A 17,660-nucleotide genomic window follows, 5' to 3' on the forward strand; every position below is an offset into this window, starting at 1 on the left:
TAAAAAAAAAAAAAAGAAAGAAAAAGCTCAACAAACAACAATAAAAAACCAAAACCTAACTAATTATGGAGCTTCTAGTTTTTCGTATCAACTCATTTAATCCTCAAAACAATACCAATGAAGTAAATACTATTGTTATCCCCATTTTACAGAGGAAGCAACTAAGGCACGGGGAAATGAACTTGCCCAAAGTTACAGACTAGAAATAGTAAAGCAGGAATAAGAACAAGGTCCGAACCTGTAATGTCCTATTTCCTGTTATTTAGTGATTTTAGGAATCAAATCATATTTCAGACGGCTGAAATACTGAAGAAAGCCTCATCATTAGTCTTTTTCACTAAAGGCTTCATAAGTTCCTTGTTGATAAAGTATTACTTAGAATAGTAAACAAAGTATTTCTCATGATCAAAAGCTATGTGTCCAATTCACCTTGTGAAGGGCGGTCTCGGGGCCTCTTCCTGCCTGTGTCTAAAGTAAATATAAAAACAGGAGCACATCAGACATACTTTGTAAACTCCTTGGAAAAGTCTCCTATGGTAAGGTAAAACCTCTTGGCAATTTCGAGTTTGTTTGCTTCATTTAGGAAGGAGAAAAATACCTGTTGCTTTCTTATTTTTTATAATTTCAACTTTTATTATTATTTTTATATTTGAGATACAGTCTCGCACTGTTGCCCAGGCTGAAGTGCAATGGCGCAATCTTGGCTCACTGCAACCTCCACCTCCCAGGTTCATGTGATTCTCCTGCCTCAGCGTTCTGAGTAGCTAGGATTACAGGTGCCCACCACCACGCCTGGCAAATTTTTTCTATTTTGAGTAGGGACGGGGTTTCACTATATTGGCCAGACTGGTCTTGAACTCCTGACCTTGTGATCTGCCTGCCTCAGCCTCCCAAAGTGCTGGGATTACAGGTGGGAGCCACCGTGCCAGGCGTATGTATGTATTTAGAAAGAGTCTCGCTCTGTTGCCCAGGCTGGAGTGCAGTGGCATGATCTTGGCTCACTGCAACCTCTGCCTCCCAAGTTCGAACAATTCTCATGCCTCAGCCTCCTGAGCAGCTGGGATCACAGACGTGTGTCACCACACCTGGCTGATTTTTGTATTTTCAGTAGAGATGGGGTTTCACGATGCTGCCCAGGCTGGTCTCAAATTCCTGGCCTCAAATGATCCACCCACCTTGGCCTCCCACAGTGCTGGGATTACAGGCATGGGCCACTGCGCTCGGCCTTCAACTTTTATTTTAGATTCAGAATGTACATGTGCAGGTTTGTTACATGGGTAAATTGTGTGATGCTGAGGTTTGTGATATGAATGATCCTGTCATCCAGGTAGTGAGCACAGTACCCGATAGTTAGTGTTTCAACCCTTGTTTGCCTCCCTGCCTCCCCTCTCTAGCAGTCTCAAGTGTCTGTGGTTGCCATCTTTATGTATTAGTGCTCACTTATGAGAACACGCGACATTTGGTTTTCTGTTCCTGCATTTACTTCCTTAGGATAGTGGCCTCCAGTGGCATCCATGTTGCTGCAAAGGACATGAATTTTTTTTGTGTGTGTGGTTGTGTGGTATTCCATGGTGTATATGTGCCACATTTTCTTTTTCCAGTCTACAGTGGATGGGCACCTAGGTTGATTCCATGTCTTTGCTATTGTGAATAGTGCTTGATGAACATATGAATGCATGTTTTTGGGTTTTTTTTGAGATGCAGTCTTGCTCTGTCACCCAGGTTGGAGTGCAGTGGCATGATCTCGGCTCACTGCACCCTCCACCTCCCAGGTTCAAGCAATTCTCTGCCTCAGCCTCCCAAGTAGCTGGGATTACAGGCGCCCGCCACCATGCCCGGCTAATTTTTGTATTTTTAGTAGAGATGGGCTTTCACCATCTTGGCCAGGCTGGTCTTGAACTCCTGACCTTGTGATCCACCTGCCTCGGGCTCCCAAAGTGCTGGGATTACAGGTGTGAGCCACTGTGCCTGGCTGCATGTGTTTTTTTGGTGGAATGATTTCTTTTGGGTATATAACCAGTCATGAGATTGCTGGGTCAAATGGCAGTTCTAAGTTCTTTGAGAAATCTCTAAACTGCTTTTCACAGTGGATGAACTAATTTATATACAGTGTCTAAGCATTCCTTTTTCTCTCACAGCCTTGCCAGTGACTGTTGTTTTTTCACTTTTTGATAATAGCCACTCTGACTGGTGTGAGATGGTTTCTCAATTGTGGTTTTGATTTGCATTTCTCTAATGATTAGTGATGATGAGCATTTTCTCATATGTTTGTTAGCTGCTTGTATGTCTCAAGTGTCTGGTCATGCCTTTTGCCCACTTTTTAATGGGGCTGTTTTTTTGCTTGTTGATTTGTTACTTATAGATCTTAATATTAGACCTTTGTTGGATGAATAGTTTATGAATATTTTCTCCCATTCTGTAGGTCGTCTGCTTACTGTCTTGATAGTTTCTACTGCTGTGCAGAAACCCTTTAGTTTAATTAGGTCCCACTTGCCCATTTTTGTTTTTGTTGCAATTGCTTTTGAGCACTTCATCATCAATTCTTTCCCAGGGCTGATGTCTAGAATAGTGTTTCCTAGGTTTTCTTCTAGGATTCTTTTTTTTTTTTTTTTTTTTTTAAAGACAGGGTCTTACTCTGTCGTCCAGGTGGAAGCACAGTGGTGTGATGTGGTGTGACCAGTGGCTCACTACAGCCTTGACCTCCTGGGATCAAGCGATCCTCCCACCTTGGTCTCCCAGGTAGCTGAGACTACAGGCATATACCACCACGCCCAGCTAATTTTTTTTCGATTTTTTGTAAAGATGAAGCTTTGCCATGTTGCCCAGGCTGGTTTCAAACTCCTAGGCTCAAGCCATTCGCCTGCCTTGGCTCCCAAAGTGCTGGGAATACCGGTGTGAGCCACTGAGCTCAGCCTCTTCTAGGATTCTTGTAGTTTGAGGTCTTGCATTAAAATTTTTAATCTATCTTGAGTTAATTTTTGTGTTAGGTAGGGGTCTTTTTGTGAAAGGACTCTTTTGCATATGGCTAGCCAGCTATCCCAGCACAATTTATTGCCTAGGGAGCCCTTTCCCCATTGCTTTAAAAAAAAAATTGGTTAAATTAGTTGAAGACCACATGGCTGTAGATGTATGGCTTTATTTCTGGGTTCTCTATTCTGTTCCAGTCATCTGTGTGTCTGTTTTTGCATCAGTACCATACTGTTTTGGTTACCGTAGCCTTATAGTATAGTTTGAAGTCAGGTAATGTGATGCCTCTGGCTTTGTTCTTTATGCTTAGGATTGCTTTGGCTATTCAGGTTCTTTTTTGGTTCAATATGAATTTAAGAATAGCTTTTTCTAATTCTGTGAAAAATGACATTGGCAGTTTGATAGGAACAGTGTTGAATCTGTAGATTGCTTTGGGCAGTATGGCCATTTTAACAATATTGATTCTTCCAATCCATGGTCAGGGAATGTTTTCCCATTCGTTTGTGTCACCTCTGATTTCTTTCAGCAGTGTTTTGTAGTTCTCCTTGTAGAGATCCTTCATCTCTTTGATTAGCTGAATTCCCAGGTATTTTATCCTTTTTATGGCTCTTGTAAATGGGATTGCATTCTTGATTTGGCTCTCAGCTTGAATGTTATTGGCATACAGATATGTTTCTTACTTTTGTACACTGACTTTGTATCCTGAAACTTTACCGAAGTTGTTTATGAGTTCCAGGAGCCTTCTGGTAAAGTCTGCAGGGTTTTCTAGGTATAGAATCACACCATCCATAAAGAGAGATAGCTTGACTTCTTCTTTTCCTATTTACATGCCTTTTATTTATTTTTCTTGCCCGATTGCTCTGGCTAGGCCTTCCAGTACCATGTTGAATAAGAGTGGTGAGAGTGGGCATCCTTGCCTGGTTCCATTTCTCAAGGGGAATGCTTCCAGATTTTTGTTGCTTCTTTGAGAGGGAATGTTAACATTGGCAACAGAATATAAAATGGCTAGCTCTCAATTTGCATAGTTAATAAAAGCACACACACACACACACACACACACACACACACACACACACAGAGTGATGGATTTTTTTAGCAGGTGACCCTGTTGCCTTATTATCTCAGTTCAAATGCACATTTTATTTGAGTGTACTTGATCCCTTTAACTCTGCAAAAAGTACAAATAATCACAATTTATCAGAGTTTAAGGCTGTTTCCTTACTTACTGGCAAGTCTGTCTTTTCTTTAGACAACAAAAATATTTTGACTTGTCCTATGCTACACAGCAAATAGATAGCATATTATGCAAGAAAAAGAAAGCTTTAATGAATTATGGAAACATTTATGAACATCCATTTGCTAAAGATGTTGTGGGAATTTCTCATGAGACTCAGAAACTCAAGTTACAATATTTTTACCCTTTAATGAGGAAATGAGAGAAAAAGTTCAGAAAATTAAATTAATGGGATGCTTAATTATTCTAACACTTAATTATCTCTATTTGATGTTCCAGTGATTCCTCAGATCAATTCACTCCACCAAGTGATACACATTTGAGTCACTTGGACAAAATCCATGGCGACATTTGAACACACCCAGAACAACCAACATAACTTCCTTTATCCAACATGACAAAATTCTTCACTACTTTATTGTTACTATTACAATTATTATTACTATTTATCGAAGAATAGACTGAATCAGATAAAATTTAGTTTCATTTTGTCCCAAATTCTACTCATCTTATAGCATCTACACGAAGGGAACAAACTTTCAGGGAAGCAGAAAAAGTGGTGATTTAACCAGAACTGCTCATCCAGGAAGTAGACGGGTAACATCAGTCACCCAGCAGTCCTACGATCACCCTTCTGTACTCTGCTCTGAGAAGCGGGGGCTGGGAGTCTGCAACTACATTTCCCAGGCTTCTTCACCCTTTTGTTCTGTTCTGTCACCAGGCACTGGATGGTGGCGAGAGGGGAGCAGTCCTTTCCTCTCACTCTCTCCTTCCTTCCCCTGGCGGTATCTCTGAAGTGACTATGTCCCCTCCTCTACCATCCCAGGGTGGCCTCCCAGAGTGGAAGCAGTGGTCCGTCTCCCATGATCACAGCTCTTGAGGCTGTGGTAGCTCCAGCGATTGTAGCCTCTTGTGAGTTTTTAAATCCTGGTAGTGCCACTTCCTCCTGTCTGTTCCCCCAAAACCTATAGGATTCCCTTTAACCTCTGAGTTCATGTTACCATCCCATTTTTGCTCATCCAGCCTTCCAATGACAGTCTAACCAATTCCTTATATTAAGTCTTCTCTATCTAAAACACTTAGAATGGTTTCTGTTTTCCTGGACACATCCAGTCCTTCCATCATGCATTGTCTTCGGCAATCCCTCTAGCCATTATTACTTAGAATATAACTTTCTAAGATTAGTAATATGTCCCAGTAATTGCGCTCTTCCTGATTTCCTGTTCTACAAGAGAACTGCCTTATATTCTCTCCATATTGGGGTCTAGAAATCAAAACAAATCTCTGTCTCCCGTTACTAGAGAGTGATTTCTTAAAACAAACAAACAAACAAAAAACCTTCTTAAGCTATTAAGTTCTTATTTGCCAATATATAAATGGATTGGTTGAGTTGTTAAAGATTAAGCTCTTAATGCTTTTAAGCTGTCAAACAGGAAAAAGCTGGATAATTAAACCACAAGGGAGAGCAAAAGCCTTAAATAAGCAGGAACAGTTGGCGGAAAGGAATACAGGAAGACCATTTCACAGTAGTGTAATTAGTAAACAATATAAACAAAAAGCAGTACAAGGTCTCAATCTGTTCAATGCTACAGATGATCTTCCAAGTGAAAGTGTAATGAATCCCAAGGACTACAGCACATGATAAAAGCTGGTACTTTATATTCTACGTTCCTCCATTTGGACATCACTCTTACAGAAGGAGCATTTATTATAAATCCCCTATTTTCCAAATCCCAAGGAACCGCAGTGACGGGCAGCTACTAGGAGAGGGGAGAAGACTAAGCTGTAGAGCCTGGGAGGCTGTGGGCAGACCCACTCACTTTGTGAGCAAGAAAGTAACAGAAAAGCAATCTCCAGAAAACGAAAAAAAGGGATGAAAAAAGAAGAATTCTTTTTTTTTTTTTTTTTTTTTTTTTTTTGAGACGGAGTCTTGCTCTGTCACCCAGGCTGGAGCACAGTGGCGCCATCTCGGCTCACTGCAGGCTCTGCCTCCCGGGTTCACGCCATTCTCCTGCCTTAGCCTCCTGAGTAGCTGGGACTACAGGCACCCACCACCACGCCTGGCTAATTTTTTGTATTTTTAGTGTAGTGGAGATGGGGTTTCACCGTGTTAGCCAGGATGGTCTTGATCTCCTGACCTTGTGATCCACCCGCCTCAGCCTTCCAAAGTGCTGGGATTACAGGCGTGAGCCACCACGCCCGACTGAAAGAAGAATTCTTATGAATACCAAGTCTCATATTTAGTCACAGAGTACTAGTTTAACAGATACAGTGAACAGAAACGGTAATCCCTACACCCATATATTCATAACCACCCAAATGCATGAATTCAGGTAAGACCTCATGTGCTCCCATCCTCCACCCCACCCCTATTCTCACTTCACTAACTTTGAGAGGATCGCCCCTGCTTTGTATGTGATTGAATTTTGAAGTCACCACTCGTAACATTATGTTGAGGTTTCACAGCCTCCCCTTCCCCCGGGAACAAACAGCCGATCATTATAATAATTTCAGCTCTCCTGGAATCTTCAGGTCTCACAGAGAACGCGGTTTCAACATCAAAGCAGTTAACTAGGTCATAAAGCACAGAATTTTAAAATGTAAAAGAACAAAAATGCACGCAAGGTCAGTGGTGCTGGAGAAAGTTAATGTGAGACAAAGGAATATCTTGCCATTAATCTTCCTTGTTCAAGCATCATGCCATTCCACGGGTTCAGCCACATTCCTGCCACCCTTGCCTCTGTGCCCAGAAAGAAATAATTCCTCCTTTCCACACTGGAGTCAGCACATAGAGGTGGTATGTTCCTGTGGCATATCATAACTGAAACATGTTTTGCATTTTTTGAGTAATAAAAATGCAATGATATGGTCTGGCTGTGTCCCCACCCAAATCTCATCTTGAATTGTAGCTCCCATCATTCCCATGTGTTGTGGGAGGGACCTGGTGAAAAATAACTGAATCATGGGGGTGGTTTCCCCCATACTGCTCTCGTGGTATGACTAAGTCTCATGAGATCTGATGGTTTTATAAGGGGAAACCTCTTTTGCTTGGCTCTTATTCTCCCGTCTGCTGCCATGTAAGATGTACCTTTCACCTTCCACCCTGATTGTAAGGCCTCCCTAGCCACATGGAACTATGAGTCCATTAAACCTTTTTCTTTATAAATTACCCAGTGTCGGGTATATCTTTATCAGCATTATGAAAACGGACTAATACATGCAACCACTTCACTTTAATATTTCTAACACAAGCATTACACGTCCACATAAAGGGACTTCTGCAGAGGGGGAAGGTCACATTTTACCATTAGTTAGCCAGACGTTCCTGCTATCTTGTTTTCTCCATTCATAAGATTCTATCTCCACAACTCACAAAATCATGGCTACCCACTCCAGAAACAAAGACAGTAAGACCAAAGACATTCACATTATGGTAAAAACCAAAACCTGGTTTTCCAATAAATGTAAAGCAGTCAGTGTTTTCTAGGATTGTTCCCCACAAACCATGGCTTCTGCTCTGACATGATTACCCTGTCATCTAAGGTCAGACAGAGCTGCTTCCCAGGTGCAGGGCCAACGACAGGGTACTGGAATCACCTGGGTGTTTCATTATTTTTATTTTACTTAATTTTTTTGAGGCAGAATCTCGCTCTGTTGCCCAGGCTGGAGTGCAGTGCCGCAATCTTGGCTCACTGCAACCTCTGCTTCCCAGGTTCAAGTGATTCTCCTGCCTCAGCCTCCCAAGTAGCTGGGATTACAGGCACGCACCACCATTTCTGGCTATCTTTTGTGTTTTTAGTAGAGACGTGGTTTCGCCATGTTGGCCAGGCTGGTCTTGAACTCCTGACCTCGAGTGATCCGCCCACCTTGGCCTCCCAAAGTGCCTGGATTACAGGTGTTAGCCACCGTGCCCAGTTTATTATTGTTATTTTAAAACAGATTCTCTATAGAGCCTTTGATTCCCTAAATGTGAGATGGGGTGGGACAGTCTGGATGCATGTCAGTTTTGGAAACTACTAGTTGGGTTTTTTGTTTTTGTTTTTGTTTTGCAGAGGGAGAAGGAGCCAATGCAACGGCTGGTCTTTATCGGAAAGATGAAACTTTATAGCACATTTTGAGTAACTTGGTGCAGGCGCTCAATGCACCAGCTGATGGGCACCAGCTTGTAATGGGCTCCACAGCTGCGGCATTGCTGGGTCTTGCCTTTGTGCAGCCAAGACCAGATGACAGCACTGTTTTCCTCTTCACAGATGCACCCACTATTCTCTTGTTGGTGATGGAGGGAACTAAATTAGGGTCTTCCTTGGTGCCTAAAGCTGTCTTTGGGGGTAGTACATTGTATGGGTCCAGTCTCTTCCTTGCAGTCATCATGACCTCCATCTCTAGGCCAGTCATCTACTTGTTATCAGTAGAAACACCACCTCCAGGCCGGGCATGGTGGCTCACGCCTGTAATCCCAGCACTTTGGGAGGCCGAGGCGGGCGGATCACGAGGTCAGGAGATCTAGACCATCCTGGCTAACACGGTGAAACCCCATCTCTACTAAAAATACAAAACATTAGCTGGGCGTGGTGGCGGGCGCCTGTAGTCCAAGCTACTCCGGAGGCTGAGGCAGGAGAATGGCGTGAACCTGGGGGGCGGAGCTTGCAGTGAGCCAAGATCCCACTGAGCCGAGATCCCACCACTGCACTCCAGCCTGGGTGACAAGAGTGAGACTCTGTCTCAAAAATAAAAATAAAATAAAAAATAAAAAAAGAAAGAAACACCACCTCCAGAAGCCATGGCACGCACCACGGCCATGCCATTGGGACCGCCAGCCCTCACGGCCTGCACAGCCAAGAGCTCCAGCTCCATGAAGTAACCTTGAAAGCCATCACACCCGTGACAAGCAGCTAAGGGAACTACCAGTTTTGACAACATAAGAACTCTTTAAAGCGAAACTCTGTCTCCAAAAACAAAACAAAACAAAACAAACAAACAAAAAACAAAACCAAGAAGCTTCAGGCCTTTAAAACGAGGGTAAGCAGGCATCTCTTTAGAACACGAGGATGCTTTCCTACCTGTAAGGCTAAGCTGGATAAAATCTGGAAATCTACATATAAACTTCTGTTAAAGTCACATCACTATGGATGTATTACAGTTTGGTTAGAATGAACAAAATTTTTTTTAATTAACGATGTTTATTGAATACATCTAAATATATTAGGAACATATGTATGTGTTTTCTTGAAACCAAATTAAATGGTTGATTATAGGGAGAATACAACCATTCGTGTTTAAAGAATTTTGCTATGTGTGTGTCTCATTTTATTTTTGTCAAGAAAATCAAGAGCAATCAGATCTTCATAAACATCCTGTCAATAACCAAAAATATAAAGCTACTACAGAACACATTATTTTCTATTTCCATCAAATAACGTCAAAGCCCTTTCAAATAAATCCTGTGCCCTCCAAAGCTGCCTTTTTTGGGGGAAATGCTCCCTGCAGATGAAGAGCTCTGCTCCCTTGAAGAATGAGAACAAGGGAGCTCAGAAATCATACTATGGATTTGTTTCTTTAATCCCTGTTCTTATTCAATTCTTGTTTTAAAAACAGAGAAACTGATGTTTATCGGGAAGTTACCTGTTGGAGCACTGTTTTACAGGGCGGATGGGATTTTAACATGTTAAACTGGACTAATTCACACTGTACTGCTCTCTAATGAGAGCTTTAAAAATTTACTCAAAAGGAAATCAAATAGCTACCTTCAAATGAGATACAAACACGTGAAAGAACTTTATAAAATGTATGGGCTAGGTAGGTGTCACTATGTCATTTTATTATAAATAAGAAAAATAACCCATATTTCCTTCCAAAGGCACAGGGCACCCCAAGCTTACCAGACGCCCGAGGTTGTAGTAACAATCTGGGTATTTCCTTCTGTGTTTAATTGCCGTCCGGTAACTTTGCTCTGCCGCTTCAAACCGTTTCAGGCTGTTCTGCACTATGCCTAGATTCATCCACGCAGCAGCAAAGTCTGGCCTAGAGGAGCAGTTTTAACAAAGATAAACAAGAAGATGAAAGGCTTAGATGCCGGAATGCAGGAGCTCCTTTCTTTGTCACTAGCATAATTATAAAAACGATGCTTACTGTATTTGAACAGCCAAAGACAGCAGCTCCTCAGCTTCCTGTAGCTCATTCCTTTCTTTTAAGATATTTCCAAGATTATTCATGGCATGAACATACTTGGGATTTAATCTGGAAGTTGAGAAAAAACCAAGCTGACCATTAAATGCTCTGGAATCGGCAAAGATATTGTAAAGTTGGGGTCTTTAAAGGAACAAGTGTTTCATACTAGAAAGTGAAAACGATCTGTGTACATAATTCTTCTGTAAGACGTACTCGCCATACCTTACAGCTTCCCGGTAGTATCTGATGGCGGCTGTCTGGTTGCCTTTATCAGCCAGGTTTTTGCCAATGTTGTAGTGAACCTGCAGACAGAGAATAATTGGGCCATTAGCAGATAGACTTCTTGTTCAGAGCCTGGACCCCATCATATCTTCTAACTGAAGACAAAAGGTAAAGGGATGAGGAAAAAAATCACCCACCAGAACTTTAGCTAAAACCCTACAGGGGTTAGGAGTTGCTTGTGCTTTAATCTCCAACCCTGTAAGAGGATGAGAAGAAAGGGGGTACAGGCATGGTACATCTCTAAAACACAACAGAAAGGAAATAACTAAAGACCTCACCAGAGAAAACCAGAAAACTACAAAGCTGGGATTTTTAAAATTTTACTTTTGATTTTTAGAGATGGGGTCTTGCTATGTGGCCCAGGCTGGAGTGCAGTAGCTATTCACAGGTGCCGTTATAGCGTGCTGCAGCCTTGAACTCCTGGGATTCAGTGATTCTCTTGCCTCAGCCTCTCAAGTAGCTGGGACTACAGGTATACACCACCACACCTGGCTTGTTTTTATCATCAAAACCTCAAATTTCCCTCACCTACACACTCCACTAGAGTTGAAATAACAAAGTGCAGTCACATGTGGACATGAGTAGAAGAAAGCATGATTCTGTCCACCCATTTAAGCAAATATGGCCCTTTCTTGGATGGCACCTTTCTTCTAGAGCTAGTATCACAAGCATTTTACTCTGTATCTGTAATAAGCAGAATGTTTATGGACTCCCAAAATTCAGATGTTGAAATCCTGACTCCTAATGTGATGGTATTGGGAAGTAGGGCCTCTGGGAAGTGACTGGGTCATGAGGGTGGAGGCCCATGAATGGATCAGTGCCTTCATCAAAGAGGCCCTGGAGAGCTCCCATGCCCCCTTTCCACCACATGAGGACACAGTGAGAAGATGACGGTCTGTGAACCGGGAGGCAGGCCCTCACCACACAACCAACCTGCCTGCACCTTGATGGTGGGCTTTCCAGCCTCTGGCACTGTGAGAAGTGAGTGTCTGCCACCCTGTTTCTGGTATTATTCTCAAAGGGTCTGAGCAAGGGCCTCAGTGTGACTGGAGCACAGAGAACAGGGATGCAGGTTGGAGAGCCCGGGAGGAGCAGCTGCACTCGCAGGGAACCCTGAGCAAGGGCAGGCTAGGATCAGTCGTTGCCCTCAGAGCCACGAGGCCGGCGCGGGGCGGGGTCTGTGTGTGAGTACCCGGGGTTGCAGCAAAAAAGCACCACAAACTGAGGGGCTTAACAGAACACACTTCTCTCACAGTCCTGGAGGCTGAGATCATGGTGTGGGCAGGGCTGGTCCCATCACCGGCTGAGGGAAGAGACTGCTCCCTGCCTCTCTCCTGTCTCACGGTGCTTGCCCATAATCTCCGGCTTGCAGATGCCTCGCTCCCACCTCTGCCTCTGGCTTCATGACCATCTCACCTCGTCTGTCTCCCTGCCTCTTCTCTTGTCTTAAAAGGACACCAGTCACACTGGATTAAGGGCCCACCATCCTCCTGTATGACCTCATCTTAACTGACATCTTAACTACATCTACAACAACCCTATTCCCAAAAAAGGTTATACATTATACTCCCAGGTCCCAGGAGTTATGATTTGAGCGTAGCTTTTGGGAGGCACAATTCAACCCATAGCAGGAAGTCAGGGGCGGGAGGGTGGCAGAGGTCATCACCATGTTTATGTTCATATGAAACAAATCCCGTGGTGGGAAACAGATGTGAGTGGGGGAGAAGCAGATGTCAGGGGCTCCAGGGAGGCTGTGGCTGCAGTCCTAGGAGAGAGGTCAGCAGACTGAACTAGGGTGGTGGTGAATCTGTGGAGGGGTTTGAAGAACAGTGAGGAAGCAAAAAGCATAGAAATTGGTGACCAATTGATAGGAGAGAGGGAAGAGTGTCAAGAACAAATGGTAGGTTCCCAACATTCAGGACAGAATGGGTATGATGACTTTCAAGAGACGTGATGGGTGATCAGGCTGGTTTAGGGGGACAGGATAGGCTGACGTGGAAGTCCATGGTCACCATCCATCTCCAGAGTTCTTTTCATTTTGCAAATCTGAAACTCTGTGCCCATTCTCACCTCCACCGAACCCTGGCAACCTCCATTCATTTTCCATCTCTATGCATTTGACTCCCACGTACCTCATGTAAGTGGAATTGTACAGGATTTGTCCATTTGTGTCCCATGTGTCAGAATTTCCTTCCTTTTGTGGCTGAATAATATTCCCTTGCATGAGTACACCACATTCTGTTTGTCCATTTGTCCCTGGATGGACACCTGGGTAGCTTCTACTTTTTAGCTATTGTGAATAATGCTGCTGTAAACATGGGTGTACAAATATCTCTCTGAGTCTCTGCTTTCAGTCCTTTCGGATATTTGCCTGGAAATGGAATCGCTGGATGACAGAATTCTGTTTTTAATTTTTTGAGGCACTAACATGGATAGTTTTATGTTATAGGAATTTTACCTCCATTTAAAAAAAAGGAGAGAGAATGAGGAAAGGATTTTCAATGACTGAAGAGGGGGTGAAGTAGGCTGGATAGAATGGGGCTCCCAGCTGCCAATCTACTAGGAATTCTCAGGTCACCTTGGAACGAGGGCATCAGGGAGGCCAACGTCTGGTAGTTTCTCAACTATACATGGGCTTAGAATAAATGACAAAGAAAAAAGTGGGGACCTGAACTAAGCCTAAGGCAGCAAGACTACACAAGCTCATGAAGACTACAATAAAAAGAATTTGTTGGCCGGGTGCAGTGCCTCATGCCTGTAATCCTAGCACTGTAGGAGGCCAAGGTGGGTGGATCACCTGAGGTCAGGAGTTCGAGACCAGTGTGTCCAACATGGTGAAACCCCATCACTACTAAAAATACAAAAATTAGCTGGGCGTGGTGGTGCACACCTGTAATCTCAGCTACTCGGGAGGCTGAGACAGGAGAATCCCTTGAACCCAGGAGGTGGAGGTTGCAGTGAGGCGAGAGCATGCCACTGCACTTCAGCCAGGGCAACAGAGCAAGACTCTGTCTCACAAAAAGAAAAAGAAAAAGAGAAAGAAAAAGAAAAGTATTTGTTGATGACCAAAAGTTCCTTTTGGGACTTTACAATACAAAGGGAGTAGCAAGCCCAGAGGAGACGATGCTACAGAAACTCAATCAGAAGCATGAAGTGTGGGTGCTGCTAACAACAGTCACAGTGAATGGTAAGACGGTGTGTAGCTGGCATGCCTCGAGTGGCACCCACCAGCCGGGCGCGGTGTTGCGTGCCGTGTGATCGCGGTCTCTCCTCACGGTGGCTCGAGGCCGTGGATGCTGTGACCCTAGATAATACACATTGATTACAGTGCTGGGGGAAGATGAGGGTGACTGCTTGAGGCACTTTCTAGATCCACTCATTCATACCACTGGCCTTTTTCCTAAGTAAAATCACATTTCTTTTTATATTTTATTGTCCCCCAAAGTTCACATTAAACCCTCAGCACCCCAGAATGAAAATGTATTTGGAGATAGGGTCTTTAAAGAGGTAAGTAAGGTCAAATGAGGTACTATGGTTGGGCCCCCATCCATATGACCCCAATCCAGTCTGAATGGCGTCCTTACAGAAAGAGGAAATATGGACACAGACACCAGAGATGTGTGTGCACAGAAGACAGAGCATGTGAGGACACAGGGGGAAGGTGCCGTCTGCAAGCCAAGGAGAGAGGCCTCACAAGAAACCAACGCTGCTGACACCTTGATCTGACAACTCCAGCATTTACAACAGTGAGAAAATCAACTGTGGTCTAAGCCACCCAATCTGTGTGTGTGTATATGTGTGTGCGTGTGTGTGCGTGTGTGTGTGTCTGTGTGTTTATAGCAGCCTGAGAAGACTAATAAAATCTCGAAATACAGAAGTGGTTTAAACACATTCAAATAACATTATGTCTGAACACTGCTTCCAAGTGACCCCTGAAAACACAACCACATCCTGCCTTATCCATCTTAACCTACAGTTACAGCACTTCGTCAAACATACTTAGATTTCTGGAAGAGTATGCAGCAGGGCATATTAACACATTTTCTTAACTGCCAATTTAAAAGCATATAGATTTATGTTTACCCACTCTGATGAAAGGACTCACAAGCAGAGAAATCGCAGGTGATAAAAATGTGTGTACTACTGTGCAGCACGCAGTAGAATTTAAGCTTTCTGCATCAAATTATTGTCCATTCATAGGTATTTTTGTCCTCACATTGTAGCTTGGAGGAGGCTCAGTTAATGCTATCGCTGAAGTGCGTGTTGAGAAAAGTGCTCTAAATGATTACAATTTGAGCTTCCCCCAACCCAGCTTGGACGTGTGACTTCACCTCCTCTCGTATGCACAAAACAACCTAGGGCCGGAGAATCCAATCTGCCAGTGATGTCCTTGTGGTCCTCAGAATACAAATACAGCTTCTACTCAGACATCAACATGACGCCTGCCTCTTCCGCCCCAAGCTCCTGCTGTTTTCCTTTGTTCCAGGCAAATTCTGTTTTCTCAATAAAAAGCCCAGACAAAGAGTTCAACCGCCCTCTGCAGTATAGACAGTGCTCTGTTAGACACTCCGAATGCCAGAGACCAGAGGATCAAAGAAGGAGGACGTGGGACTCTGGAACAGGAACTAGTTAAAAATCTGACACAGCCTTAGAGGGCAGGCCATTATTAAGAACTGGTAAACAGATTTACCTAGAGGCCAGCTTTCTCCTACGGGTTAGGTGGAGGGAATTCTTTGAATAAAAAATAGCTGCCTAGATTGCAAAACAAAACAAAACAGAACAAAAATCTCACAACCAGGTCACTTAAAATAGTGTTTAGAGAATGAGTGACTTTTGTTTCCCTGAAATATAAATGATTGAAAAAGCTTGTTTATTCTTCAACTTTCCCCCTAGCATTTGTGATGCACATGCTGAGGCAATGAACTAGCACAGACGTCGAAGATAAAACAACCATTACAACCCAGTAACATGTAAATGCAAGAAAGTAAGAGTATTGGTTATGAAAGGCACCTTTAATACCAGGGCTAAACTAATTTGTTATAAATATTCTGGCAACATCTAATGTTAAACTTAAAATGTTTTGAAAACATAAAAATCCTGTAGCATCCTGGGTCACTTACTCCTTAGAAAATACCTCATTGTGGCATATGATCTGTTTCATTGTCAAAATAATTTATTATAGAATTGTATCACAGAGTTGATGGTGTGACATACTTTTAAGCCTTAAAAACTAAAAATGATTTTAAGTATACTTGGTATCTCATCCACAGTAGCCTCAGTGAATTCAATTTCCATTTGGCTGAATTCAATAACTAATATTGAGTGTCTACCATATGCAAGGCACTGTGCCTTGACATGCAGACCAGGCACCAGCACTACCTACACTGACATTGCGATCTCTCAAAAAAGATGAGTCTTAGCTCACACGTCTGGCCCTAAACTAGAGCCAGTTGCCAATTTCTTACTTTATATTCAATAGATATCAAATGAAACCAGTATAGAAAATGTGTCCCCTGAAATAATGGGACTGAAGGAAACCAGTGTCTTCCTCAGTGAGATTACTTTCCTAAAATTAACTTACATTTTTTCAAAAAAAAAAGGAAGTAAAGATAATTTTATGACACTTCAATTTAAAAAGAAACTCCCCAAAATCTCGATCTTGCTTATATTGAATAGAATCATAGAAAAATGTTCTTGAGAAAGGACTATTACCACTGAGTCCATTTTGAAGATGAGGTCTTATATGTATTCCTTAAATTAAGAAGAGGAAACCACACACACACACACACACACACACACACACACACACACACACACACACACACTCTGTCTCTCTCTCACTGTCTTTCTCCTAATACTTACATGCATTCCCACAAGCGCATGCCCTGTGTTTTCTAGCCTGTAACATATGAAATCACTTCCTGGGCAGATTTTTGGGTTCAGACATCACCTATGTTCCATCCCCCTTATTTACTAGAGGCACCTGGGCACATCACCATACCAGGTCTCTCTGTAGCCACCTAGATAATGTCAGTTTAATCTTGCTATGCTTCAGTTTCTCCCATCTGGAAAAAGACAGAAAATAATACGCTGTCTCTCTAAAAAGCTGAGTGAGAGGATAATAGAGCTGAATTATGGAGCCTCTGTAAAGAAATCTGAACTCCTTGTGGTGAGGAACTCCACAAATAGAAGGGGCAATTACTGCGATTCAAACAGTAAAGGAAAAATAAAGCAGATCTATTAACGTTTATGAAATTAAATCACAGGCAATTTATTTTTGGTAGCATAAAATAAATTGATAAGTCAGCAAATCAAACTAAAGATAAAAGCTGAAAGTAATTCACTATTTTATCTAAGTTTCTTAACTAAAATATGAACGAGAGGTTTTAATCCAAGAAAAAGATAAGTAGCCAGCATCTCTTATATATTATTCTTTACTTAAGGTTCATAATAAGATGTCAACTATTCATTAGTTTTGTTTACATAATTTTGTCTGAAATCATTGCTTTCCCTTAAATATGGAACATAGACATGAAACAGATCCAGAGAGCTCCCCGTCTCCACCCAGGAGGATTACATTTAAGCAATCTAGGCAGCTCTTATGCTGAGGACCTAAGAGAGAATGAATCATTATTTAATGATAATAATCTATACTAAAAGAAAATTCTTCTAACCTAACCCCTTGGCCCCCATTTTGAACAAATAGCATTCTCTTCCCAACATAATGCAAAATCCAAACTGAAATGAACCTACAAAAGCTAACACTTGGCTGGGCACGGTGGCTCACGCCTGTAATCCCAGCACTTTGGGAGGCCGAGGCTGGGCGAATCACGAGGTCGGAAGTTCGAGACCAGCCTGGCTAACACAGTGAAATCCCGTCTCTACTAAAAATACAAAAACTAGCCGGGCATGTTGGTGCATGCCTGTAGTCCTAGCTACTCGGGAGGCTGAGGCAGGAGAATTGCTTGAACCTGGGAGGCGGAGGTTGCAGTGAGCCGAGATCAGGCCA

General features: G+C 42.8%; 1 protein-coding gene and 1 pseudogene across 5 annotated transcripts in view; both read right to left on the reverse strand.

Moving 5' to 3' along the window:
• Window positions 1–17,660, reverse strand: part of TMTC4 (transmembrane O-mannosyltransferase targeting cadherins 4) — a 70,891-nt gene that overhangs the window by 11,712 nt on the left and 41,519 nt on the right. For 4 of the 5 annotated variants that reach the window (XM_030813644.1, XM_030813645.1, XM_030813643.1 and 1 more), the window contains 3 exons: window positions 10,592–10,671; window positions 10,331–10,438; window positions 10,081–10,222 (listed from right to left, as the gene is read on the reverse strand). In XM_030813644.1, the coding sequence (XP_030669504.1) occupies window positions 10,081–10,222; window positions 10,331–10,438; window positions 10,592–10,671 (330 nt within the window). Of the gene's footprint in view, window positions 1–238; window positions 469–10,080; window positions 10,223–10,330; window positions 10,439–10,591; window positions 10,672–17,660 lie in introns of all 5 variants that reach the window. The other variant, XR_004030204.1, reaches the window with a different exon arrangement.
• On the reverse strand, window positions 8,135–9,232 carry LOC115835145 (annotated as a pseudogene).

The sequence above is a fragment of the Nomascus leucogenys genome, chromosome 5 (genome assembly GCF_006542625.1).
Source record: "Nomascus leucogenys isolate Asia chromosome 5, Asia_NLE_v1, whole genome shotgun sequence".
Taxonomy (NCBI): Eukaryota; Metazoa; Chordata; class Mammalia; order Primates; family Hylobatidae; genus Nomascus; species Nomascus leucogenys.